The 27,839-nt window shown below is 36.2% G+C and overlaps 1 protein-coding gene across 2 annotated transcripts in view; it reads right to left on the reverse strand.

Moving 5' to 3' along the window:
• Nucleotides 1-27,839, reverse strand: part of KHDRBS2 (KH RNA binding domain containing, signal transduction associated 2) — a 721,722-nt gene that overhangs the window by 177,341 nt on the left and 516,542 nt on the right. The window contains exon 7 of one of the 2 annotated variants that reach the window (XM_032650316.1): nucleotides 9,014-9,037. The exons of the other annotated variant lie outside the window; for it this stretch is intronic. Within the exon in view, the coding sequence (XP_032506207.1) occupies nucleotides 9,014-9,037 (24 nt within the window). The remainder of the gene's footprint in view (nucleotides 1-9,013; nucleotides 9,038-27,839) is intronic. 2 annotated transcript variants of the gene reach the window in all.

Raw genomic sequence — 27,839 nt, forward strand, 5'->3', positions numbered from 1 at the left:
AAAGCAATCTTGAGAAAGAAAAACGGAGCTGGAGAAATCAGGCTCCCAGACTTCAGATTTTATTACAAAGCTACAGTAATCAAGACAACAGGTTAGTTGCACAAAAACAGAAATGTAGATCAATGGAAAAGGATAGAAAGCCCAGAGATAAAGCCACACACATATGGTCAGCTTATTTTTGATAAAGGAGGCAAGAATATACAATGGAGAAAAGATAGCCTCTTCAATAAGTAGTGATGGGAACACTGGACAGCTACATGTAGAAGAATGAAATTAGAGCACTCCTTCACACCATACACAAAAATAAAGTGAAAGTGGCTTAAAGAACTAAATGCAAGGCCAGACACTGTAAACTCTTAGAGGAAAACATAGGCAGAAGACTCTATGGCATAAATCACAGCAAGATCCTTTTTGACCCACCTCCTAGAGAAATGGAAATAAAAACAAATGGGACCTAATGAAACTTAAAACTTTTGCACAGGAAAGGAAACCATAAACAAGATGAAAGACAAGCGTCAGAATGGGAGAAAATATTTGCAAATGAAGCAACTGACAAAGAATCTCCAAAATTTACAAGCAGCTCATGCAGCTCAATGTGAAAAAGACAAACAACCCAATCCAAAAATGGGCTGAAGACATAGACATTTCTCCAAAGAAGATATACAGATTGCCAACAAACACATGAAAGGACGCTCAACCTCAGCAATCATTAGAGAAATTCAGATCAAAACTACAATGAGGTATCACCTCACAGTAGTCAGAATGGCCATCATCAAAAAATCTACAGACAATAAATGCTGGAGAGAGTGTGGAGAACAGGGAGCTCTCTTGCACTGTTGGTGGGAATGTAAATTGATACAGCCATTGTGAAAAACAGTATGGAGGTTCCTTTAATAACTAAAAATAGAACTACCATACAATCCAGCCATCCCACTACTGGGCATCCCTGAGAAAACCATAATTCAAAAAGAGTCATGTACCACAGTGTTCATTGTAGCTCTATTTACAATAGCCAGGACATGGAAGCAACCTAAGTGTCCATCCAACAGATGAATGGATAAAGAAGATGTAGCACATATATACAATGGAATATTACTCAGCCATAAAAAGGAATGAAATTGAGTTAATTGTAGTGAGGTGGATGGACCTAGAGACTATCATACAGAATGAGGTAAGTCAGAAAGAGAAAAATAAATACCGTATGCTAACACCTATATATGGAATTAAAAAAAAAAAGTTCTGAAAAATCTAGGGGCAGGACTGGAATAAAGATGCAGATGTAGCCAATGGACTTGAGGACATGGGGAGGGGGAAGGGCAAGCTGGGATGAAGTGAGAGTGGCATGAACGTATATATACTACCAAATGTAAAATAGATAGCTAGTGGGAAGCAGCCACATAGCACAGGGAGATCAGTTCAGTGTTTTTTGTCCACCTAGAGGGGTGGGATAGGGAGGGTGGGAGGGAGACACAGAGGGAGGAGATATGGGGGTATATGTAAATATATAGCTTATTCACTTTGTTATAAAGCAGAAACTAAGATACCATTGTAAAGCAATTATACTCCAATAAAAATGAAAAAAATTCTGGCATCGTTTGCAATCAATAGGGTTTAAATCCCTGGTAAAACATTTTAAGGCTATCATCAAATATCATATGTTTATATAAATGTATTTGGGTGAATTTTGTTTATAATCAAATGTTAATGTAAAAGGAAATAAGAAAGAAGTGAAAATTACAGGAAAATAAAATACGGAAATAAATGAAGAATTTAGAACTGAAAAGATGTGATATTTTGAGAATGGTATAAAGGAAGAAATGAAAGATGATCCAAGATGAGTAGCCTGAAGTTACTTAAGTTAATGAGGCAGATACTACTCAGATGAAATACTCTTTCACTGTGTGACAGTATTTTGCTTGTAATTATCCTTGCAATTATATTATGAAAGCCTATGACCAGTAGGCATTCAACTGTAGTCAAGCAAAATTAGGTTCATTAAGCTTGTTTTTGCAAGGGTCACTACATAAGTAGGAAAACCATTGAACTGGAAAGTATTAGAATTTGTAAACTAAGGAATTACTAAAGCCACATGTGTGTATGAAGTTAGTTTTCAGTCATTTTTGTATCTGAATGAGCTGATTTAAAAGAATTTGATCTTTTATAGTTTGTCTTCCATGTCATTATTTGGTACAGTTTCATCTGTTTTGAAAATCATAGTTCAATCTTTCAAGGTGGTTTCTATTTGAATTCTTAGTCCCCTGCTCATCACCTAGATACTAGCAGAACTGCTTTTACTTTATTAATGAAAGAAAGCACTAAATTTATTTAATTTTTTATGGAGATCTGGCTGAAAATTTACACAAGCAGGCCTTCAAGTTCCATTCAAATGAGAATTTCTATGGTTCTTTGAAGACTGTGGCAAAATATGTCAAATGGATTCTTCAGGGTGAAACTGTTGTTTATTTATTCACCAAAACTCAGAACTTTGAACTGCTATTGCTTTCTGTAATAATATAACAATCCACCATGATTGAAATTAAAATAAATGATTACACTCCAGTCCATAGGCTAAAGTAAATGAGAACTATTAAAAGTTGTATGCATAATGCTAGTACAATTTAGCCTTACCTAAAATTTGGAATTATAAGTATTTGTTCAAGAAACTGTGGTGGAGAGTGAGCATAAATAACCTGATGAAGCCTCCAAGTGCCATTAGTTTCCCGTAAGTAGCTAATTACTTTAACTTGTAACTTTAACAAAGGTTATGGATTCTTGATGATATATTTACAGTGGCCTCATGACTCTGAATCTGCAAGAGGTTGCCTGGCATTATCCCCAGGGTTAATGGCCATGGACATGAGAGAAAGTATCTGGTCCCCAGGGTGACCAATTCCATGACCTTGGTATTACTAGAAGACTGGTGTGGACTTGATATCCATAAACACTTCTGTCTCTGAAGTAATTATTGAGGGAAAGTTTTTTCTCTTGCTTTTAATGAGAAAATGTGAAATCAATCTACTCAACCATGTAAATGAGTTCTGCACTCTCACTTTAGGGGCCTTCTTCCTCCTTGGCCAGTTTACATAAATTCTAGGCTTTGTAAGATTTGCCCTGCATACCCACCCTGAAACCTTATCTGATGATAACCAGCACCTTGAAAATTCCTGCTAAATGTATTTTAATATGTTCTAGTAGAATATTTGTTCATCAGAATCAATAAACCAAACACAGATTTTATTATAGGAAGGACTCTTCAACAATGCTCTTCAATTAAACAGAGCTTTCACAAATATTGAAACTTCCTCAGTGAACCAAAATCTCACCTTCCCCACTTAAATTCAAGATGATGAAATAATGTATCTTTCAGACTTGTTATCACTTGCCATAACAATAAATGAATTTCAGTTAAATAATTATACTTAAATCTTCTTATTTGGAAAACACTTCCACAAAACAGTTGTTGTGGGTTGAATTTTGTTCCCTCAAAAGATATGTTGAAAATCTCACCCCTGGAACCTGTAAATGTGACCTTATTTGGAAACAGGGTCTTTGCAGATGTCATCAATGTAAGATGAAGTCATTAGGGTATGAACTATTCCAATATGGTTATAAGAGAATCCACAGGGAGAATTCCATGTGTCCACAGAAGAAGAGAGAGAAGTGATGTGGTTGCAAGCCAAGGAAAGCCAAGGATCTACAGGCACTGCCAGAAGCTAGGAAGAGGTGAGGAAGGATTCTTGCCAGAGTCTCAGAGGGAACACAGCCCTGCTGACACCTTGATTTCAGACTTCTAGACTCTAGAACTATGAGAGAATAAATTTCTATTGTATAGGGCACCCAGTTTGTGGTATAATCAAATTTGCCAAAGAAAGACTAGTTTGCTCTTGAAGAATAAATCTAGTAAAATGTGGAATGCCATGATCTTATTTAATGAAATATAATTAACTCACCATATTCATAAGCAAAAACATTTATAACCCTCCCACATGAATTTTTAATACTAATATTTTTATGTGCAAATATTCTTCTTCAATCTATGGAAGTTGTCCTAATTTAATCACGTATTTTCTACAACTGATATCATAGCTAGAAGTTAGTAGATTTCAATTTTCGTGCTACTACTTAAGACAATTTACCTGATATTTCTGTCATGGTCTCCATAAACAAGGATCATGGAGGTGGCTTCTGAGATGCTAAGTAGAGGCATAGGGGTATGAAAAAAGTATTTATCCCTGTGGATAATATGCACCTATTCTGAAAAAATTTACTAAACATGAGTTCTCTTGTTTCTCTACAAAAAATGTAAATGTTGCCCCCTTAATTTTGACTCTACTGCAAAGTGATAAAGATATTTCTTCAGAATTACATTTAACAGTAATGAAAACCAGCATTACTGATGATGGTGGTCAAGTTTTTTAAAAAGGCACTTACTTTGGTGAATGATAAGATGAAAATCAGGGCTTTATGATTTTCTCATGTCTGCGTAGCAGTCCAGAACTATCTTCATGCACATTAGCCTTCTTTATCCCCTACTTGTCACTTCTGTTGTCAAATATTGCATTAAATGCATTGTAATAGCACAGAAGAATGACAATTACAGAACTTCTAAGCACTATATTAAAAATTTCACAGTGTGTCAAATATCCACTGGTATATAGACTTTTTTTTTCTTTTTTTTTTTTTTCTTTTTGTTTTGCTATAGAAAAAATCTACATAGGTCTTCTGGAAGAAAAAAAAATACATTGTGGGGGAGGAGGAAGATGGTGGAAGATTAAGACGTGGAGAGCACCTTCCTCCCCAGAGATACATCAGAAATACATCTACACATGGAACTGTTCCTATAGAACACCCACGGATCGCTGGCAGAAGACCTCAGACCTCCCAAAAGGCAAGAAACTCCCCACGTACCTGGGTAGGGCACAAGAAAAAAGAAAAAACAGAGACAAAAGAATAGGGACAGGACCTGCACCAGTGGGAGAGAGCTGTGAAGGAGGGAAGGTTTCCACACACTAGGAAACCCCTTCACGGGCGGAGACTGCGGGTGGCGGAGGGGGGAAGATTCAGAGCCACAGAGGAGAGTGCAGCAAAAGGGGTTCAGAGGGCAAAGCGGAGAGATTCGCGCACAGAGGATTGGTGCCGGCCAGCACTCACCAGCCCGAGAAGCTTGTCTGTTCACCCGCTGGGGTGGGCAGGGCTGGGAGCTGAGGCTTCGGCTTCCGTCGGATCACGGGGAGAGGACTGGTGGCGTAAACATAGCCTGAAAGGGTTAGTGGACCACTGCTAGCCGGGAGGGAGTCTGGAAAAAAGTGTGAACCTGCCGAAGAGGCAAGAGACTTTTTCTTCCCTCTTTGTTTCCTGGTGCGTGAGGAGAGGGGATTAAAAGTGCGGCTTAAAGGAGCTTCAGAGACGGGTGCGAGCCGTGGCTAACAGCGCAGACCCCAGAGACAGGCATGAGATGCTAAGGCTGCTGCTGCAGCCACCAAGAAGCCTGTGTGTGAGCGCAGGTCACTATCCACACCTCCCCTCCTGGGAGCCTGTGCAACCCGCCACTGCTAGGGTCCCGTGACCCAGGGACAACTTCCCTGGGAGAACACATGGTGCACCTCAGGCTGGTGCAACGTCACACCAGCCTCTGCCAATGCAGGCTCGCCCTGCCTCCGGACCCCTACCTCCCCCTTGGCCTGAGTAAGCCAGAGCCCCCGAATCACTGGCTACTTTAACTCCGTCTTGTCTGAGCGAAGAACAGATGCCCTCAGGCGACCTAAATGCAGAGGCGGGGCCAACTCCAAAGCTGAACCCCGGGAGCTGTGTGAACAAAGAAGAGAAAGGGAAATTTCTTCCAGCAGCCTCAGGAGCAGTGGATTAAAGCTCCAAAATCAACTTGATGTACCCTGCATCTGTGGAATACCTGAATAGACAACAAATCATCCTAAATTGAGGAGGCTTACTTTGAGAACAAGATATATTATTTTTTCCCTTTTTCCTCTTTTTGTGAGTGTGTATGCTTCTGTGTGAGATTTTGTCTGTATACCTTTGCTTTCACCATTTTTCCTAGGGTTCTCTTCGTCCGCCGTGTTTTTTTTTTTTTTTACTTAAAAAAAATATTTTTATTAATTATTTTTTATTTTAATAATTTTATTTTATCCTCTTTCTTTCTTTATTTCTACTTTTTCTCCCTTTTATTCAGAGCCATGTAGATGAAAGGCTCTTGGTGCTGCAGCCAGGAGTCAGTGCTGTGCCTCAGAGGTGGGAAAGCCAACTCTACAACACTGGTCACAGCTGCACATCATATCAAATGGCAAAAAACTCCCAGAGATCTCCATCTCAACGCCAAGACCCAGCTTCACTCAACGACCAGCAAGCTACAGTGCTGGACACCCTATGCCAAACAACTAGCAAGACAGGAACACAACACCACCCATTAGCAGAGAGGCTGCCTAAAATCATAATAAGTCCACAGACACCCCAAAACACACCACCAGACGTGGACCTGCCCACCAGAAAGACAAGATCCAACCTCATCCACCAGAACACAGGCACTAGTCTCCTCCACAAGGAAGCCACACTAAACCAAACTTATCCACTGGGGACAGACATCAAAAACAACGGGAACTACAAACCTGCAGCCTGCAAAAAGGAGACCCCAATCACAGTAAGATAAACAAAACGAGAAGACAGAAAATCACACAGCAGATAAAGGAGCAAGGTAAAAGCCCACCAGACCTAAAAAATGAATAGGAAATAGGCAGTCTACCTGAAAAAGAATTCAGAATAATGATAATAAAGATGATCCAAAATGTTGGAAATAGAATAGAGAAAATGCAAGAAACATTTAACAAGGACCGAGAAGAACTAAAGAGGAAACAAGCAACGATAAACAACACAATGAATGAAATTAAAAATACTCTAGAAGGGATCAATAGCAGAATAACTGAGGCAGAAGAATGGATAAGTGACCTGGAAGATAAAATAGTGGAAATAACTACTGCAGACCAGAATAAAGAAAAAAGAATGAAAAGAACTGAGGACAGTCTCAGAGACCTCTGGGACAACATTAAACGCACCAACATTCGAATCATAGGAGTCCCAGAAGAAGAAGAGAAAAAGAAAGGGACTGAGAAAATATTTGAAGAGATTATAGTTGAAAACTTCCCCAATATGGGAAAGGAAATAGTTAATCAAGTACAGGAAGCACAGAGAGTCCCATACAAGATAAATCCAAGGAGAAACATGCCAAGACACATATTAATCATACTATCAAAAATTAAATACAAAGAAACATATTAAAAGCAGCAACAGAAAAACAACAAACAACACACAAGGGAATCCCCATAAGGTTAACAGCTGATCTTTCAGCAGAAACTCTGCAAGCCAGAAAGGAGTAGCAGGACATATTTAAAGTGATGAAGGAGAAAATCCTACAACCAAGATTACTCTACCCAGCAAGAATCTCATTCAGATTTGATGGAGAAATTAAAACCTTTACAGACAAGCAAAAGCTGAGAGAGTTCAGCACCAACAAACCAGCTTTACAACAAATGCTAAAGGAACTTCTCTAGGCAAGATACACAAGAGAAAGAAAAGACCTACAATAACGAACCCAAAACAATTAAGAAAATGGGAATAAGAACATACATATCCATAATTACCTTAAATATAAATGGATTAAATGCTCCCACCAAAAGACACACAATCAGTGAATGGATACAAAAACAAGACCCGTATATATGCTGTCTACAAGAGACCCACTTCAAACCTAGGGAAACATACAGGCTGAAAGTGAGGGGATGGAAAAAGATATTCCATGCAACTGGAAATCAAAAGAAAGCTGGAGTAGCAACACTCATATCAGACAAAATAGACTTTAAAATAAAGACTATTACAAGGGATAAAGAAGGACACTACATAATGATCAAGGGATCAATCTAAGAAGAAGATATAACAATTGTAAATATTTATGCACCCAACATAGCAGCACCTAAATACATAAGGCAAATACTAACAGCCATAAAAAGGGAAATCGGAAGTAACACATTCATAGCAGGGGAATTTAACACCCTACTTTCACCAGTGGACAGATCATCCAAAGTGAAAATAAGTAAGGAAACACAAGCTTTAAATGATACATTAAAGAAGATGGACTTAATTGATATTTATAGTACATTCCATCCAAAAACAACAGAATACAGATTTTTCTCCAGTGATCATGGAACATTCTCTAGGATAGATCATATCTTGGGTCACAAATTAAGCCTTGGTAAATTTAAGAAAATTGAAATTGTATCAAGTATCTTTTCTGACCACAACGCTATGAGACTAGATATCAATTACAGGAAAAGATCTGTAAAAAATACAAACACATGGAGTCAAAACAATACACTACTTAATAATGAAGTGATCACTGAAGAAATCAAAGAGGAAATCAAAAAATACCTAGGAACAAATGACAATGGAGACACGACGACCCAAAATCTATGGGATGCAGCAAAAGCAGTTCTAAGAGGGAAGTTTATAGCAATACAATCCTACCTTAAGAAAAGGGAAACATCTCGAATAAACAACTTAACCTTGCACCTAAAGCAATTAGAGAAAGAAGAACAAAATACCCCAAAGTTAGCAGAAGGAAAGAAATCATAAAGATCAAATCAGAAATAAATGAAAAAGAAATGAAGGAAACGATAGCAAAGATCAATAAAACTAAAAGCTGCTTCTTTGAGAAGATAAACAAAATTGATGAGCCATTAGCCAGACTCATCAAGAAAAATAGGGAGAAGACTCAAATCAATAGCATTAGAAATGAAAAAGGAAAAGTAACAACTGACAGTGCAGAAATACAAAACATCATGAGAGATTACTACAAGCAATTCTATGCCAATAAAATGGACAACCTGGAGGAAATAGACAAATTCTTAGAAATGCAAAACCTGCCAAGACTGAATCAGGAAGAAAAAGAAAATATGAACAGACCAATCACAAGCACTGAAATTGAAACTGTGATTAAAAATCTTCCAACAAACAAAAGCCCAGGACCAGATGGCTTCACAAGTGAATTCTATCAAACATTTAGAGAAGAGTTAACACCTATCCTTCTCAAACTCTTCCAAAATATAGCAGAAGGAGGAACACTCCCAAACTCATTCTATGAGGCCACCATCAGCCTGATCCCAAAACCAGACAAATATGTCACAAAGAAAGAAAACGACAGGCCAATATCACTGAAGAACATAGATGCAAGAATCCTCAACAAAATACTAGCAAACAGAATCCAACTCATTAAAAGGATCTTACACCATGATCAAGTGGGGTTTATTCCAGGAATGCAAGGATTCTTCAATATATGCAAATCAATCAATGTGATACACCATATTAACAAATTGAAGGAGAAAAACTATATGATCGTCTCAATAGATGCAGAGAAAGCTTTCAACAAAATTCAACACCTATTTATGATAAAAACCCTGCAGAAAGTAGGCCTAGAGGGATCTTTCCTCAACATAGTAAAGGCCATATATGACAAACCCACAGCCAACATCGTCCTCAATGGTGAAAAACTGAAACCATTTCCACTAAGATCAGGAAGAAGACAAGCTTGCCCCATTCACCACTCTTATTCAGCATAGTTTTGGAAGTTTTAGCCACAGCATTCAGAGAAGAAAAGGAAATAAAAGGAATCCAAATTGGAAAAGAAGAAGTAAAGCTGGCACTGTTTGCAGATGACATGATAATATACATACAGGATCCTAAAGATGCTACCAGAAAACTACTAGAGCTAATCAATGAATTTGGTAAAGTAGCAGGATACAAAGTTCATGAACAGAAACTCTGGCATTCTATACACTAATGATGAAAAATCTGAAAGTGAAACTAAGAAAACACTCCCATTCACCACTGCAACAAAAAGAATGAAATATCTAGGAATAACCCTACCTAAGGAGACAAAAGACCTGTATGCAGAAAATTATAAGACACTGATGAAAGAAATTAAAGATGATACAAATAGATGGAGAGATATACCATGTTCTTGGATTGGAAGAATGAACATTGTGAAAATGACTCTACTACCCAAAGCAATCTACAGATTCAATGCAACCCCTATCAAACTACCAGTGGCATTCTTCACAGAACTAGAACAAAAAATTTCACAATTTGTATGGAAACATAAAAGACAGTGAATAGCCAAAACAATCTTGAGAAAGAAAAATGGAGCTCACAGAATCCAGCTCCCTGACTCCAGACTATACTACAAAACTACAGTAATCAAGACAGAATAGTACTGGCACAAAAACAGAAATATAGATCAATGGAACAGGATAGAAAGCCCAAAGATCCATGTATATATGATCACCTTATCTTTGATAAAGGAGGAAAAAATATACAGTGGAGAAAAAACAGCCTGTTGAATAAATGGTGCTGGGAAAACTTGACAGGTACATGTAAAAGTATGAGAAGACAACACTCCCTAACACCATACACAAAAATAAGCTGAAAATGGATTAAATACCTAACTGTAAGGCCAGAAACTATCAAGCTCTTAGAGGAAAACATAGGCAGAACACTCTATGACATAAATCACAGTAAGATCCTTTTTGACCCACCTCCTAGAGAAATGGAAATTAAAACAAAAATAAACAAATGGGACCTAATGAAACTTCAAAGCTTTTGCACAGCAAAGGAAACCATAAACGAGACCATAAGACAACCTGCAGAATGGGAGAAAATATTTGCAAATGAAGCACCTGACAAATGATTAATCTCCAAAATTTACAAGCAACTTATACAGCTCAATAACAACAACAAAAAAGAAAACAGCCCAATCCATAAATGGGCAGAAGACCTAAATAGACATTTCTCCAAAGAAGATATACAGATTGCCAACAAACACATGAAAGAATGCTCAACATCATTAATCATTAGAGAAATGCAAATCAAAACTACCATGAGATATCATTTCACACCAGTCAGAATGGCCATCATCAAAAAAATCTACAAACAATAAATGCTGGAGAGGGTGTGGAGAAAAGAGAACACTCTTGCACTGCTGGTGGGAATGTAAATTGATACAGCCACTATGGAGAACAGTATGGAGGTTCCTTAAAAAGCTACAAATAGAACTGCCATATGACCCAGCAATCCCACTGCTGGGCATATAACCTACGAAAACCATAATTCAAAAAGAGTCATGTACCAAAATGTTCATTGCACCTCTATTTACAATAGCGAGGAGATGGAAGCAACCTAAGTGTCCATTATCGGATGAATGGATAAAGAAGATGTGGCACATATATACAATGGAATATTACTCAGCCATAAAAAGAAACGAAATTGAGTTATTTGTAGTGAGGTGGATGGACCTAGAGTCTGTCATACAGAGTGAAGTAAGTCAGAAAGAGAAAGACAAATACCGTATGCTAAGACATATATATGGAATCTAAGAAAAAAAAATGTCATGAAGAACCTAGGGGTAAGACGGGAATAAAGACACAGACCTACTAGAGCATGGAGTTGAGGATATGGGGAGGGGGAAGTGTAAGCTGTGACAAAGTGATAGAGAGGCATGGACATATATACACTACCAAACGTAAAATAGATAGCTAGTGGGAAGCAGCCGCATAGCACAGCTAGATCAGCTTGGTGCTTTGTGCCCACATCAAGGGGTGGGATAGGGAGGTTGGGAGGGATGGAGATGCAAGAGGGAAGAGATATGGGAACATATGTATATGTATAACTGATTCAGTTTGTTATAAATCAGAAACTAACATACCATTGTAAAGCAATTATACTCCAATAAAGATGTTAAAAAATACATCATATTTGAAAAATAAAAAGCTATAGTTTTAGATAATAATAAATACATATGGTTTGGGGGAAATTTCAGTTTAGAAAACCTCTCTTTATTTATACCAGGAACTGTGGCTTTGCATATATATTAGTACCAAGTCAAAGCTGTAGTTTTGTGCGCAACACCCTGAATGCCCACCCTACTAACCTTTACATAGACTATAAGACACTTGTGCATAATAAGTATGGCCTCCACTTTATATTTTTAACCCTCATTTGGAAAACCAATTACCTCTAGCTCTGTTGAAAAAATTGAATAGCAAATAAATCAAGTGTTAAAACATTGGTGATGAACCAGACTTTCTGTAATTAGAGTGCTGATATGCCTAAGGCTGGAGCTCTATATTTTGATTGACACTTTCCACAGACTAAAGGTATTAATTTTTTTTTTTAAACACAGTGCTGTTATGCCCCATCTTGGAACCCAGAGACCTGAATTACAGGAAAAGAGAATTCCTAAAAATGCCACACGATTTACAACAGGAATTTCACTTACTATTTCATAATCATCTGGCCAAGATAATATCTACTGTGATAATTAAGGTGCAACTGTCCTCATATCAGTACCAATTCAGAAATGACATTTTGCTGCCTGGTTTAAAAGACATTCCCATTGTTAAGATCAGAATATTAGGCAGGGAATCCATGTTGAAGTAAAAGAACGAGACAGCAGGCAACAGAAAGATAGGGGATGAAGAAAAGGATGAAAGAAAGAAGGATTTTGGGGACACTTAAGAAGATGTTAAAAATTGGCATAAGATGAGAAGGAGAAGGATGACTAAACAGAGAAGTGGAAATTCCAACAGTAAGAACCAGGGAATGTGAACTCTGCACTGCTCTTGAGAGTGTGAGTAACCAGCATCCAGCAGATGGAGGACCACAGTCTCTGGATGGGTGTATATGGCTTGGGCTAAATGCATATGGTTTTATCAGGGTCTAGATGAAATACACTTCAAGACTGTATACCTAGTTTTGCTGGTATACATCTTCACTAGACAATTTTGACACTGGACGATGGAAATGATGTGATGATCATTGAAAATGTGTGCCTCCTTTTGTAAAGTACTAAATTGACACTTAAATGTTCAGTCCTTTATTTTGGGTTTTGTTATTCTAAGCTACTTCTCTAGAAAATGGGAAGTAATAGAAGGGTAGTAAAACTGGGCTTCTAGATGCACAAAGTGAGCAAAATAAACATAAAACATTGTACCATGCAGTGTTGTCTCCTAATAATTTTTCCTGTATTATTTTAGCAATTGTTGTCTGAGATAATGTCCCTATAGTCTCAAAGAAAATATACATCGTTATATATGTTACTATGAATTCCTTTACTGAACCCCGTAAGGTTTGGGAAAGTCTATAATATCCTTCATAGCAAATTTAGTACATAATTGAATTAACTACTTCCTCTAAATTTCTCTCTTAATTTTTCCCAATATCTTTTTCTTTTAAAGATGTTTATTTTAGCTCTAATGTTTTAATGCATTTTAACAATTGAGAAACCTTTAGCCCTTTTCTAAGCCAGGCAGTATTTTTTTTTTTTTTTTTTTTTTTTGCGGTACGCAGGCCTCTCACTGTTGTGACCTCTCCAGTTGCGGAGCAACAGGCTCCGGACATGCAGGCTCAGCGGCCATGGTTCACTGGCCCAGCCGCTCCGCGGCATGTGGGATCATCCCGGACCGGGGCACGAACCCGAGTCCCCTGCATCGGCAGACAGACTCTCAACCACTGCGCCACCAGGGAAGCCCAATCAGGCAGCATTTGATTTGTAAAAGGTAAAATGATGGTTTTATTCATACAAATGATCCGAGGGAAACAAATGTGATCGATGAGGCCATTAGAGGGCATAAGGTAATAAGGAATTGAAGGCAGATTTTTCTCATCCTGTTTTCATGGGTAATTTAAATAAAAACTTTTAAATATTAATTCTTCAAAATATTGTCTAATACAGTGTAACTTAAGCAAATAAAACAAAAATCCTGGAGCTCACTTTGTCCCTACTGTGATTTTCTTCCTCTTTCTCTCTCCTTCTTGAGAGATATCCAAAATTCTGGGTTTGAAATGTCTCCTCTTCCATGTTTATGCTAGATACAGATATGTCTATAAATAATATCAACATTATGTTTTCAACATTTTGTTTTGGTTTTCCTGATTAGTAACCGAGGACCCTGCTTTTCTGTGGATTAAATGAGATCCACAATCTCTCTTCTTTATTCCAAATAGTACTTCAAAGTAAAGTTGATTCCTGCCTGTCAGTACTATTTTTGGTATTAGGAGAAGCCAAGCTTCTACTCCCCTAAGACTTAGGTGAAGAAATATAGGAAAATAAACAAATGAACATGACATTTACTGATGAGGTAAATAAACCGGCTGGTGAGGGAAGATATTTCTGAGGGGCTGACTTCCAACTGAGGCCAAATGATAAGGAGGAGATAGCCAAGCTAAGATCTAGGAATGAACACTCCTGGTAAAGAAAACAGCAGGGGACAAAGTCCTGAAGAATGAACAAATGTGAGTTTTTAAGAAACAGGAAGTATTCCCAAACCCCTCTGAAGTACATTCCATTTTATCATTTATTTTCAGGTGAGATGCAGGAAGGTTCATTAACTTGCCCAAGCTAGAAAATGGTAAATCCTAGAAAATGTAAGCCTAAACAATCCACCTCCAGAAACTTGCAATTAATACACATACAGCTAATAGGCTGAGCAAGCAAGATAATTAATGGACACTTGTAGGAAAGGTAGCAGAAGGCCGTGGTTTGCTGGGAAAGGATATTGTATTTTGTTTGTTTGTTTTTTCAAATTGCAAGGGGAAGACATTGAAGAGTTTTAAGCAATTGAGCTATATCTGATTTAGGTTTGAGAAGAATGATTCCTGCTTCTGGGAAAAATGAATTATTGGAACAGGTTAGGAGTGAAAGTCATTAGAAGACTTTTATGGAATTGTAGGCAAGAAATTATGATGGCTCAGATCAGGCTACACAGATGGGTGTGGAGGGAGATGGGGAGGTTCAGGATGTTTTGTAAATGTAACAACCAACACAACCTTCTGATAGATTTGATGTGGGAGGTGAAAAAAAAGAAAATATATGGAGACTACATTTTTGGCTTGATAAATGGGTGAATGAAGTTACTATACAGAAGATGAAGAATACTGGAAAAGGGATAGGTTTGACAGGGCTTGAGGTTGTACAAGAGAAATTCTAAATTAGCTATTTTGACCAGGAAGTTAGAGTGACAAATCTGGATCTTGGGGAGTGTTTAATTTTGGAAAATCAATTTAGGTTTGATGAAAGAGAATCTATTTAGAGGGTCAAACCAATCTATGCTTCCTGTCAGGAGTTATTTTTGCCCTTATGGACTCTCTGGCTTCACATTTGTATCTGTAACTGGGTAGAAATTTGTGTATCACAAACTTACACAATCCATTTATGCAGAGGGATGATCTTTCTTTCTTTCTTCATTGAAGTATACTTGCTTTAAAATGTTGTGTTAGTTTCAGGTGTACAGCATAGTTGTTCAGTATTTTTGCAGATAATATTCCATTATAGGTTATGATAAGATAATGGGTATAATTCCCTGTGCTATACAGTAAATCATAGTTGCTTACCTATTTTATATATAGCAGTTTTTATATGTTAATCCCACACTCTTAATTTTTTTCTCCCCCATCTTTTTTCCCTTTGGAAACCACAAGTTTATTTTCTATATCTGAGTATAATTCTGTTTTGTATATTCATTTATTTGTATTACTTTTTAGATTCAACATACAAGTGATATCATATATTTGTCTTTGTCTGGCTTATTTCAGTTAGTATGATAGCCTCTAGGTCCATCCATGTTGCTGCAAATGGCAGTACTTCATTCTTTTTTTATGGATGAATAATAATCCACTGCATATATATTCCACATCTTCCTATTCCTGTTGCCTGTTCATTGGCACTTGGGTTGCTCCCATGTCTTGGCCATTGTAAACAGTGCTGCTATGAACATTGGGACATATGTCTTTTCAAATTAAAGGTTTCATTTTGTCCAGATATAGACCCAGACATGGAGTTGCTGGACATTATGGCAGTTCCATTTTTAGTTTTTTAAGGAATCCATAATGTTTTCCATAGTGGCTGCACCAATTTACATTCTCACCACAGTGTACAAGGGTTCCTTTTTCTCCACACTCTCTCCAGCATTTATTTTTTTGTAGATGTTTTTATAATGGCCATTCTGACCCATGCAAGTTGACACCTCATTGTAGTTTTGATCTGCAATTTCTCTAAGAATTGGCAATGCTGAGCACGTTTTCATGTGCCTGTTAGCCATCTGTATGTCTTCTTTGGGAAAATGTCTAGTCAATTCTTCTGCCCATTTTTTTTATTGGATTCTTTGTTTGTTTGTTTTTTGATATTGGGTTGTGTGAGCCATTTGTATATTTTGGATATTAACCCCTTGTCTATTGCATCATTTGCAAATGTTTTCTCCCATTCCATAGAGTTGTCTCTTCATTTTGTCAATGGTTTCCTTTGCTGTGTAATAGATTTTAAGTTTAATTAAGCCCCTTTTGTTTATTTTTGGTCTTATTTCTTTTGCCTTAGGAGACATATCCAAAATAATATTGCTACAATTTATGTCAAAGGCTGATCTGCCTATGTTCTCTTCTAGGAGTTTTATGGTTTCAGTTCTTACATTTAGGTCTTTAAACCCCTTTGAGATTATTTTTGTAATATGGAGGGAGATTATGGTTGTAATCTCATTGTTTTGCAGGTAGCTGGCCAGGTTTCCCAGCACCACTTATTGAAGAGACTGTTTTCTTCATTGTATATTCTTGTCTCCTTTGTCATAGATTAATTGACCATAGATGCATGGGTTTATTTCTGGACTCTCTATTCTGTTCCATTGATCTATGTCTGTTTTGGGCTAATATCATGCTGTGTTGATTACTGTAGCTTTGTAGCATGGTCTGAAGTCTGGGAGTGTTATACCTCCAGGTTTGTTCTTTTTTCTCAGAATTTCTTTGGCAATTCTCAGTCTTATAAATATTAAGTTCCATAATTCTCAGTTCCATATAAATATTAAGACTATTTGTTCTAGTTCTGTAAAAAGTGTCATGGATATTTTGATAGAAATTGCATTGTCTGTAGATTGTTTTGGGTAGTGTGGCCATTTTAATAACATTAATTCTTCCAATCCAAGAGCATGGGATATCTTTCCAATTCTTTGAATTGGCTTTCTGAGTGTACCAGGTTGGTAATGAATTCTTACAGAGAATTGCTCTCTCATTCAGACTCTATCTTCATCCTCCAAGCTATGACAGAGGCTTTAATCCCAACCTGCAATGTTCCCTTTCCTATCATCTAAGAGATCAATATCTCTTTTTATGTATCCATGAGACCTTGTGTTATTTCCATTGCAATCCTTGAAACAGTCTACTATAATTAGCTGTGTGTGTAACTCTGTATTCCACCAGTTGGTCAGCTGCATGAGGACAGGCACTATTCCTATTTATTTTTTAACTTTTTCACTGTAGTATTTCTGGTGCCTGAAATCATGCCTAAGTTAAAATATGTGTGATGAATGGGTTTACTAAGGTGAGGTAGCTTCTAAGCCTCTAATGAGTCAGAAGTTGCAGTTGGCAAAGGGGCAATGAGGATGGATTAGCCATGTCTGCCATGGTTAAGAAGGTAGCAGTAGTGAGACATACACCGCACAGTTGCCATCCCATAGCTCTCACTAAGGGTTCCTACCAGTGCCCTAGGGAGAAGAAATTAGGAATTTATATTAGAATACTCCATGAGTGGGACTTCCATGGTGGTGCAGTGGATAAGACTCTGCGCTCCCAATGTAGGGGGCCCGGCTTCGATTCCCAGTCAGGGAACTAGATTCCACATGCATGCTGCAAATAAGAGTTTGCATGCTGCAACTAAGAAACCTGTGTACCACAACTAAGGAACCCACCTGCCACAACTAACACCCAGTGCTAGCAAATAAATAAATAAATATATAAAAAAAGAATCCTCCATGAGTTGTATATAACTTTTGATATTAAGCTAAACTATTTTAAATAATTTTTGATAAAGCATGTGAGTTCAGTCTTCATCATTGTTATTCTTTATAAAGTTCTTATTTTAAAAACACTTTTCTAGATGTAGAGATTGGTTAGAACTTCTCTGATGGTTACACATAACAGCCCAATGCCCCAAGGGAGCAAACTCAGAAACAGAATGTCCCTTCCAAAATGTCCTAACAAAGGTATTTCTCTCAGAATGTGATGCACATTAGAAGCAAACTAATTAAACGATTGTATTCATCAATGGGTAATTGTGTCAATATCATTTTCCATTACTTCTTTCCCTGACTAATGAGAGGTATCTATGAAAAGACACTTCCTCATGACACAGTTTGCTTCCAGAGTATTTATATGTGCTTTCGTTGACTTTGTGTTGGATGTAACTGTTCCAATACAAAACTAAGTGGCTACTACAAAATCTGGAGATTACAAATTAAAACTGAGAAATTTTGGGCTAGGAAAACACGTATATGGGTCTCTTAATGAAGAAATGGTGCCTGAAATAACATGTTCCAAAATGTCAGATCCGTAATCCAATTTACATCATGTAGATATGTTTACTTTCAATCCTTTCTTAGTCTGGTGATATGAAAAGCATTTAGTTTTACCTTCAAAGTTTTCCCAGAAAGATTTTTTCTTCCTTATTTTAATAATACAAGAGATGCATGACTTTAAAAGTCCAAAGGGTATTTTAAGAGCATCAAGCACATGGGTTTATGGCAATAAAGTTCTGAACTGAGAAAATCTTATGCTCCTATTTTTACTTATCTTGTCTAAGCAACTATTGAAAGCATAGGACTCCACTTCATGCTAAAATCTGAGCACTGGAAGATATGCATTTTAGAAATTCTACTTTCAGATATATCAGGAAAATTAAGGTGCCTGAAAATTCATACAACAGATGTAACGGGGAAGGAGACCTGATTTTGAGTTTGAGTAAGACATTAAATCTTTTATTTTTTTTTCTTTTTCCCATTAATATTAAATACTTTAAATTTTGATTGTTTACCTATATATCTTTAAATTTATATTCAAATAAAATCACAGTTTATGATAAAAATAGCTTTCTAACATCATTACTAAATGGAACAACTGGGATAATTTCAGCTCAATTACATTCAAAATGGACAAATTCTAATACATCTCTATAATTCAACTAACCTAATATATAGCTTATAAATTAGTGTTTGTTATTGCATACAATGTTGTAAATACATTAATGAAAATAATGGAAACATTATAAAGTATTGAAGGTTGCAAGACATATTATCAAACCATTACAGATGGATAAAATAGTAATTTTATGTGCTACAAATGGCAAAATGCTAATAAAAACAATTGTATTTCCTTGAGCCAAATCATTATTAAAGCTCTGCAAGCAAGATTTAAATATATTGTTTTAATGGTGCTGATTATCCTTAGATTTGTAGCTTCTCCCTAATGATAAGAACAATATGCATGACATCTTTCAATAATAATTATAAAAATACTACTAATTATTACTAATATATATTAAGTGGTATGCCAGGCCCAGAACTAAGTGTTTTATATTTAATCTAATTCTAATTTAATCTAATTCTCACAATAACCATATAAGATAGGCACCATTATTTAATGTATTTTTCTTTGAATTTTATTTATTTATACAGCAGTTTCTTATTAGTTATCTATTTTATACATATTAGTGTATATATGTCAATTCCAATCTCCCAACTCATCCCACCCCCACCCCCACCCCACTTTCCCCCCTTCATCTCCATACATTTGTTCTCTTCATCTGTGTCTCTATTTCTGCCTTGCAAACCGGTTGATCTGTACCCTTTTTCTAGATTCCATATATATGCGTTAATAGATGATATTTGTTTTTCTCTTTATAACTTACTTCACTTTGTATGACAGTCTCTAGGTCCACCCATTATGTTTGTTTTAAGTGGTACTATGATGTGGTCCAAATTCAGTTGTTTAGATTGTCTGCAAATGACTGCTTATGTAAATTGCTAGACCTTTACTGGAAACCTACACTTCCTAAAAATAAATTTACTACCTAGTTTTAAAATGAGGTTGATGCATTAATCATAGTCATGTCACTCAAATGGTTGATTGTCCACTTTGCCGATATCAAAACTGGGCAGATTTATTGTGCTGGGGATTTTAAATCTATAGTTTCATAGCTCTTATTTGGAAAAAAATCATACAGACTCATTATTTTATTATAAATTTAAATCAGTGTTCACTTTAATATTCATTTTATTTTAGTGAAATCAAAGGATAAATTATTTAATTAGCCAAGAGCATGTGGAAATGGATATAACTTATGTTCTTAAAATTGAACTTATTTATGTTACAAGGGTATTTTTGTAAAATGTCATTGAGGTTTTTAAAAGTTATATTTGTCAATAATTTTCATATGACAATGCTAGCATCTTCTTTCTTATGAAAATCAATGAATTATCAACATAAATAGTGTTTCCATAGTGGGAAACACATTCTGAGTCTTTGGGATTGATGACATACATGTTGGATTTGGTCATATTAATAGCTTCTACACCTCTGAAAATTATGAAAAGGGGAGCACTCACTGGTAAAGGCAAAAACAATAAAGGTAGAATAGTATCCACATACAAATTACTAGGAAGGTTAAAAGACAAAAGTAGTAAAATCATCTGTATCCATAATCAGTCAGGGGATATGCAAAAAAATTAGATGTAAAATATGATGTCAAAACCAGTAATTGTGAGAGGAGGAGAGTAGAAGATGTTTAAAATGCATTTGAAAATAAGAGACCAGCAACTTAAAGCAATAATGTATATGTATATACTGCTATATCAAAACCTCATGGTAACTGTAAATGAAAAATCTATAATAGATACACACACAAATAAGAAAAATGAATCCAAACAGAACACTAAAGAAAGTCAACAAATCACAAGAGAAGAGAACAAAAGGGGAAAGGAAGAAAAAAACCTACAAAAACAAATCCAAAACAATTAACAAATTGGTAATAAGAACATACATATTGATAATTAGCTTAAATATAGATGGATTAAATGTTCCAGCCACGAGACATACACTGGTTGAATAGTTACAAAAACAAGGCCTGTATATATACTATCTAGAAGAGACCCACTTCAAATCTAGAGACACATACAGACTGAAAGTGAGAGGATGGAAAAAGGTTATTCCATGACAATGGAAATCAAAAGAAAGCTGGAGTAGCAAGACTTATATCAGAAAAATATCAGACTTTAAAATAAAGACTGTTACAAGAGACAAAAAAGGACACTACATAATGATCAAGAGATCAATCCAAGAAGAAGATATAACAATTGTAAATATATATGCATCCAACATAGGAGCACCTCAATATATAAGGCAAATGTTAACAGACATAAGAAATTGACACAACAATAGTGGGGGACTTTAACACCCCACTTACATCAATGGACAGATCATCCAGACAAATAAATAAATAAATAAATAAGGACACACAAGCCTTAAATGATACGTTAGACCATATGGACTTAATTGATATTTATAGAGCATTCCATCCAAAAGCACTGAACACACATTCTTCTCAAATGCACATGGAATATTATCCAGGAGAGATCATGTGCTGGGCACAAAGTAGCCTCAATAAATTTAAGGGAACTGAAATCATATCAAGCATCTTTTCTGACCACAATGACATGAAATTAGAAATCGACTACAAGGGGGAAAAAAACCCCACAAACACATGGAGGCCAAACAACGTGCTACTAAACAACAAATGGATCACTGAAGAAATCAAAGAGGAAATCAAAAATACCGAGACAAATGAAAATGAAAATGATGATCCCAAAGCTATGGGGTGCAGCAAAAGCAGTTCTAAGAGAGAAGTTTATAGTAATACAAGCTTACCTTAGGAAACAAGAAAAATCTCAAATAAACAACCTAACCTTACACCTAAAGCAACTACAGAAAGAGGAACCAAATAAAACCCAAAGTAGAAGTTAAGAAATCATAAAAATCAGAGCAAAAATAAATAGAGATAAAAAAGCAGAAAAGATCAATGAAACTAAAAGTTGGTTCTTTGAAAAGGTAAACAAAATTGATAAGCCAGATTCATCAAGAAAAAAAAAGAGAGGACCCAAATCAACAAAATCCGAAATGAAAAAGGAAAAGTTACAACTGACACCACAGAAATACAAAGGACTCCAAGAGACTACTATGAGCAACTATATGTGAATAAAATGAACAATATAGAAGAATTGGACAAATTCTTAGAAAGGAACCATCTCCCAAGACTGAAGCAGGAAGAATTAGAAAATATGAACAGACCAATTACCAGTACTGAAATTGAATCAGTAATTTTAAAACCCCCAACAAACAAAAGTCCAGGGCCAGATTGCTTCACAGGTGAATTCTACCAAACATTTAGAGAAGAGTTAACGCCTATCCTTCTGAAACTATTCCAAGCAATTGCAGAGGAAGGAACACTTCCCAACTCATTCTATGAGGCCACCATCACCCTGATATCAAAATCAGAAAAAGACACTACAAAAAAAAAAAAAGAAAGAAAGAAAATTACAGGCCAATGTCACTGATGAACATAGATGCAAAAATCCTCAACAAAATATTAGCAAACTCACTGCAACAATACATTAGAAGTATACACCATGATCAAGTGGGATTTATCCCAGGGATATAAAGACTTTTCAATATTTGCAAGTCAACCAGTGTGATACAACAAATTGAAGAATAAAAACCTTATGAATTTATTTATTTTATTTATTTATTTTTGACCGTGTTGGGTCTTTGTTGCTGCATGCAGTCTTTCTCTAGTTGCATCAAGCAGGGGCTGCTCTTCATTCCACTGTACAGGCTTCTCACTGTGGTGGCTTCTCTTGTTGCAGAGCACAGGCTCTAGGCTTGTGGGATTCAGTAGTGGCTTGTGGGCTCTAGAGTGCAGGATCAGTAGCTGCAGTGCACAGGCTTAGTTGCTCCATGGCATGTGGGATCTTCCTGGACCAGGGATTGAACCCATGTCCCCTGCATTGGCAGGTGGATTCTTAAACACTGCACCACCAGAGAAGCCCCAAAGAATAAAAAACTTATGATCATCTCAATAGATACAAAAAATAGCTTTTGATATAATTCAACATTCATTTATCATAAAAACTCTCCAGAAAGTGGTCACAGAGGGAACATAACTCAACATAATAAAGGCCATATATGACAAACCCACAGCTAACATCGTAATCAATGGTGACAAGCTGAAAGCATTTCTTCTAAGACCAGGAACAAGACAAGAATGTCCACTCTCACTACTTTTATTCAACATAGATTTGGAAGTCCTAGCCATAGCAATAAAAGGAGAAAAAGAAATAATAGGAATCCAAATTGGAAAATAAGTAGTAAGACAGTCACTGTTTGCAGGACACATGATACTATACATAGAAAATCCTAAAGATGGTACCAGAAAATACTAAAGGTCATCAATTAATTCAGTAAAGTTGCAGGATACAAAATTAATACACATAAATCTGTTGCATTTCTCTACTCTAACAACAAAATATCAGAAAGAGCATTTAATGAAACAATCCCATTTACCATTGTATTTAAAAAGAATAAAATGCCTAGGAATAAACCTACCTAAGGAGGCAAAAGAACTTTACTCTGAATACTGTAAGATGCTGATGAAAGAAATTGAATATGGTACAATCAGGTGGAAAGATATACAGTGGTCTTGAACTGGAAGAATCAATATTTTTAAAATGACCATACCACCCAAGCAATCTACAGATCCAATGCAATCTCTATCAAATTACCAATGACATTTTCACAGAACTAGAACAAAAATGTTAAAATTTGAATGGAAACACAGAAGACCCTGAAAAGCCAAAGCAATCTTGAGAAAGAAAAATGGAGCTGGAGGAATCAGGCTCCCTGACTTCAGACTATACTACAAAGCTACAGTCATCAAAACAGTATGGTACTGCACAAAAACAGAATTATAGATAAATGGAACAGGATAGAAAGCCCTGAAATAAACCCACTCAGTTATGGTCAATTAATCTATGAAAAGGAGGTAAGACTATATAATGGAGAAAAGACAGTTTCTTCAATAAGTGGTGCTGGGGAAAGTAGACAGCTACATGTAAAAGAATAAACTTAGAACATTCTCTAACACCATATACAAAAATAAACTCAAAGTGAATTAAAGACCTAAATGCAAGATTAGATACTATAAAACTCCCAGATGTAAACATAGGCAGAACACTCTTTGACGTAAATTGCAGCAATATGTTTTACAACCCGTCTCCTAGAGTAATGAAAATAAAAATTAAAAAATAGCACTTAATTCATTTTAAAAGCATTGGCACTGCAAAAGAAGCCATCAACAAAACAAAAAGACAACCTAAGAAATGGGGGAAAATAATGCAAACACCAAGGTATTGATTTCCAAAATATAAAAACAGCTCATACAGCTCAATATCAAAAAAAAAAAAAGAATCAAAAAATGGGCAGAACATCTAAATAGACATTTCTCCAAAGACAACATACAGGTGGCCAACAGGCACATGAGAAAGTGCTCAACATGACTAATTATTAGAAAAATGCAATCAAAATTACAATGAGGTATCACCTCACATGGTCAGAATGGCCATCATCAAAATGTCTACAAATAATATATACAGGAGATGGTGTGGAGAAAAGTGAACCCTCTTACACTGTGGGCAGGAATGTAAATTGATACTGCTACTATGGAAAACAGTACGGGGGTTTCTTTAATAACTAAAAATAGAACTACCATATGATCCAGCAGCCCCACTCCTGGGTATATATTTGGAAAAAAACATAATTTGAAAAAATACATGCACTCCAGTGTTCATTGCAGCCTTATTTACAATAGCCAGGACATGAAAGCAACCCAAATGCCCATTGACAGATGAATGGATAAAGAAGATGTGGTACCTATATACAATGGACTATTACTCAGTCATGGAAAAGAATGAAATAATGTCATTTGCAGCAACATGGATGGACCTAGCAATTATCATACTAAGTGACAGAGAAAGACAAATATCATGATATCACTTATAAGTGGAATCTTAAAAAAAAATACAAATGAGCTTATTTACAACACAGAAATAAACTCAGAGACTTAGAAAACAAATTTATAGTTAGTAAAGAGAAAAAGGGGGGAAGGGGTAAATTAGGAGTTTGGGGTTAACATATACACACTACTATATATAAAATAAACAACAAGGACCTACTTTATAGTACAGGGAACTATACTCAATATCTTGTAATAACCTATAAGGGATAAGAACCTGAAAAGAATATATATATATATATATATATATATATATATATATATATATATATATATATATATCTGAATCACTTTGCTGTGCACCTGAAACCAATACAACATTGTAAATCAATTTTACCTCAATAAAAAATATTTTAAAATACAGTTTGAGGGCTTCCCTGGTGGCGCAGTGGTTGGGAGTCCGCCTGTCAATGCGGGGGATGCGGGTTTGTGCCTTGGTCTTGAGGGAGGTCCCATGTGCTGTGGAGCGGCTGGGCCCGTGAGCCATGGCCGCTGGGCCTGTGCGTCCGGAGCCTGTGCTCTGCGGTGGGAGAGGCCACGGCAGGGAGAGGCCCACGTACCACAAAAAAAAAAAGTACAGTTTGAAAGCTAAAAAAAGAAAGCTGCCATACCTCTGCATCTAATCACACTTAATCCTCAAATGTCCCTCTAAAATCTGTAGCTCAGACAAACAGCAACCAATTTGTGCGTACTTACATCAAAATATTCTTGAATAGTTTTTGTACTGGGTTTGACTGTGAGTAGAAAATGAATCTTCTCTAAAGTTCCTACAAACAAGTCATTATGGTAGAGAGGGTTGCAAAAAATCACCACCTCTGATCTGTTGATATGGTCATCCATTTAAAATTTATTTGTACTGGGAGTTTGGTCATGGAACAAGTCCCCCATAAAAGTGGTGACACACTGTGGGGTTTAGGAGCATGGACACTGGAGCACAGAGCTGTTTAAGGGGCAGCTCCACCACCTCCTATCTGTGTGAACTTGGCAAGCACTTCATTTCTTTGGGTCTTAGTGTCCTCAGATACTGAATGAGGATAGGTCACATTACCATATGAGGATTAAATTAAATAAGTCAGTATTTGCAAAAAATTTTAGAGGAGCACCACTCACATAATAAGCACTGTAAAATCAATTGTAAATTACATTTTAAAGAAATAGTGCTAGATTAGGATGGCACTAATTAAAACATTTCTCTCCCTTCCAAAAATAGGAGACAGGACATCCTTAACCTGACAAACTAATGTAAAAAGCATGCAAACAATGAAAAAGGGATTTTTTTCCCCAAATGTTCTGATTATTTTCCAAATGATCCTGACTTATCTTGAGACTTGGCCCCAACCTTCATATAAAGAATTCTGGCATTTTTAGGGTTATTCTGACAGTTATTTTTGTTTGCCTTCTCATACCACTACTTTTGCCTTCTTCATTCTGTTCTGTGCCCCAGGAGGCTGACCTCTACAGGCTGTGTCCCTCAGGCTTTCTTGCCACCTGGTTTTCTCTTGGGTTAGGCCCAAGGGAGGCACTCACAAGAAATCAGAAGACAGAAAGAGAAAGAAATGAGGATGTTCATCCCCATACCCTGCTCTCTTCTGCTGGACCCAGGTTTGACAGTGGCTCCTGTAGGAAGCCCCTTTCACATTGTGTGACTGCTTTCATAGATTCCATCACAGTGTCTTCTATTTGCCCCTTCAGGGTAGGGTTTTAAAGACTTCAAGCTGTTACACACTGAACCCTTGGCTGCTTCACCATTCCTAGTTGAAGTAGTCCCTTCATTGTGTTCTCTTGAATTACCTCTGAGTGTGTCATCTGGCCAATACTGGCAACCTGGCCCATACAGGCAGTATTCATACATTAGTTATAAATTTTCCCTTTCTAGCTTTTAAAGAAATTCTTGTTGAATTTTCAAAGTAATTGAACAAACTACATCAAAATGCTTATTTTCATAAAAATTCAGTGTTTTCTTGTGGTGATATTTTCTACCTTTTTACAACACTTAACTTAAAATTTGGAAAGTTTTTGAAAGCAGAATAATTTCATAATTTTTCTAGTGTGAGTCACAGAACCCAAAGTAATTCTAAAAGTCTTTATTTAGAAAAATAAACAGAATCAAGGAAAGATAAATTGAAGGAGCTTAGAAATCAAAAAGATCAGATGAAAGAAAATACATTAATCATATTTATTAAAAGTGTTTACCTATGGGTCTATTAAGCACTGTGGCAAACAAAGTTATGTAGTTATATTGTAGGTAAGGTCAGAAGCAAAGTAGAAAATGCTCCACATAAAACTTTGCAGGTAGAAGGGAGTGGCATGATGTATTCATAGTCGTGAAAGGGAAAAACCTGGAACCTAGGGTAAGGTACCCAAAAAGAATATAATTTCAAATAGATAAAATAATTTTTCAGACAAAGAAAGACTAAAAGAATTTAACAATACTAAACCTTCCTTAAACGAAATATTGAAGGATCTTCTCTCAATAGAAAAGAAGAATCTATAGGAAAGAGAACATCTCAATAGGAAGGGCAAATATATAAAAGGATTGAAGAGCACTTTAAAAAGCCAGTAAACAGATTAAAATGATAAAAAATTGTAAAAGTGATTATAAGTACAATTAACAGCAAGAGAATAAGCATGGGGATGTAAAATAGGACATCAAAATCACAAAATGTGGGGGAGGAAATATAAAAATGTAGGTCTTTTAGAATATGTTTGAACTTGTCTGACCATCAGTTTAAAATAAGTATATATAGTTATGGGGCAACATACTTGGACTCCACAAATCAAAATCAACAAGAGATTCACACACACACACACACACACACACCCAGAAAAAGGATTCAAGCAAACT

Source organism: Phocoena sinus, chromosome 11 (assembly GCF_008692025.1).
Source record: "Phocoena sinus isolate mPhoSin1 chromosome 11, mPhoSin1.pri, whole genome shotgun sequence".
Taxonomy (NCBI): Eukaryota; Metazoa; Chordata; class Mammalia; order Artiodactyla; family Phocoenidae; genus Phocoena; species Phocoena sinus.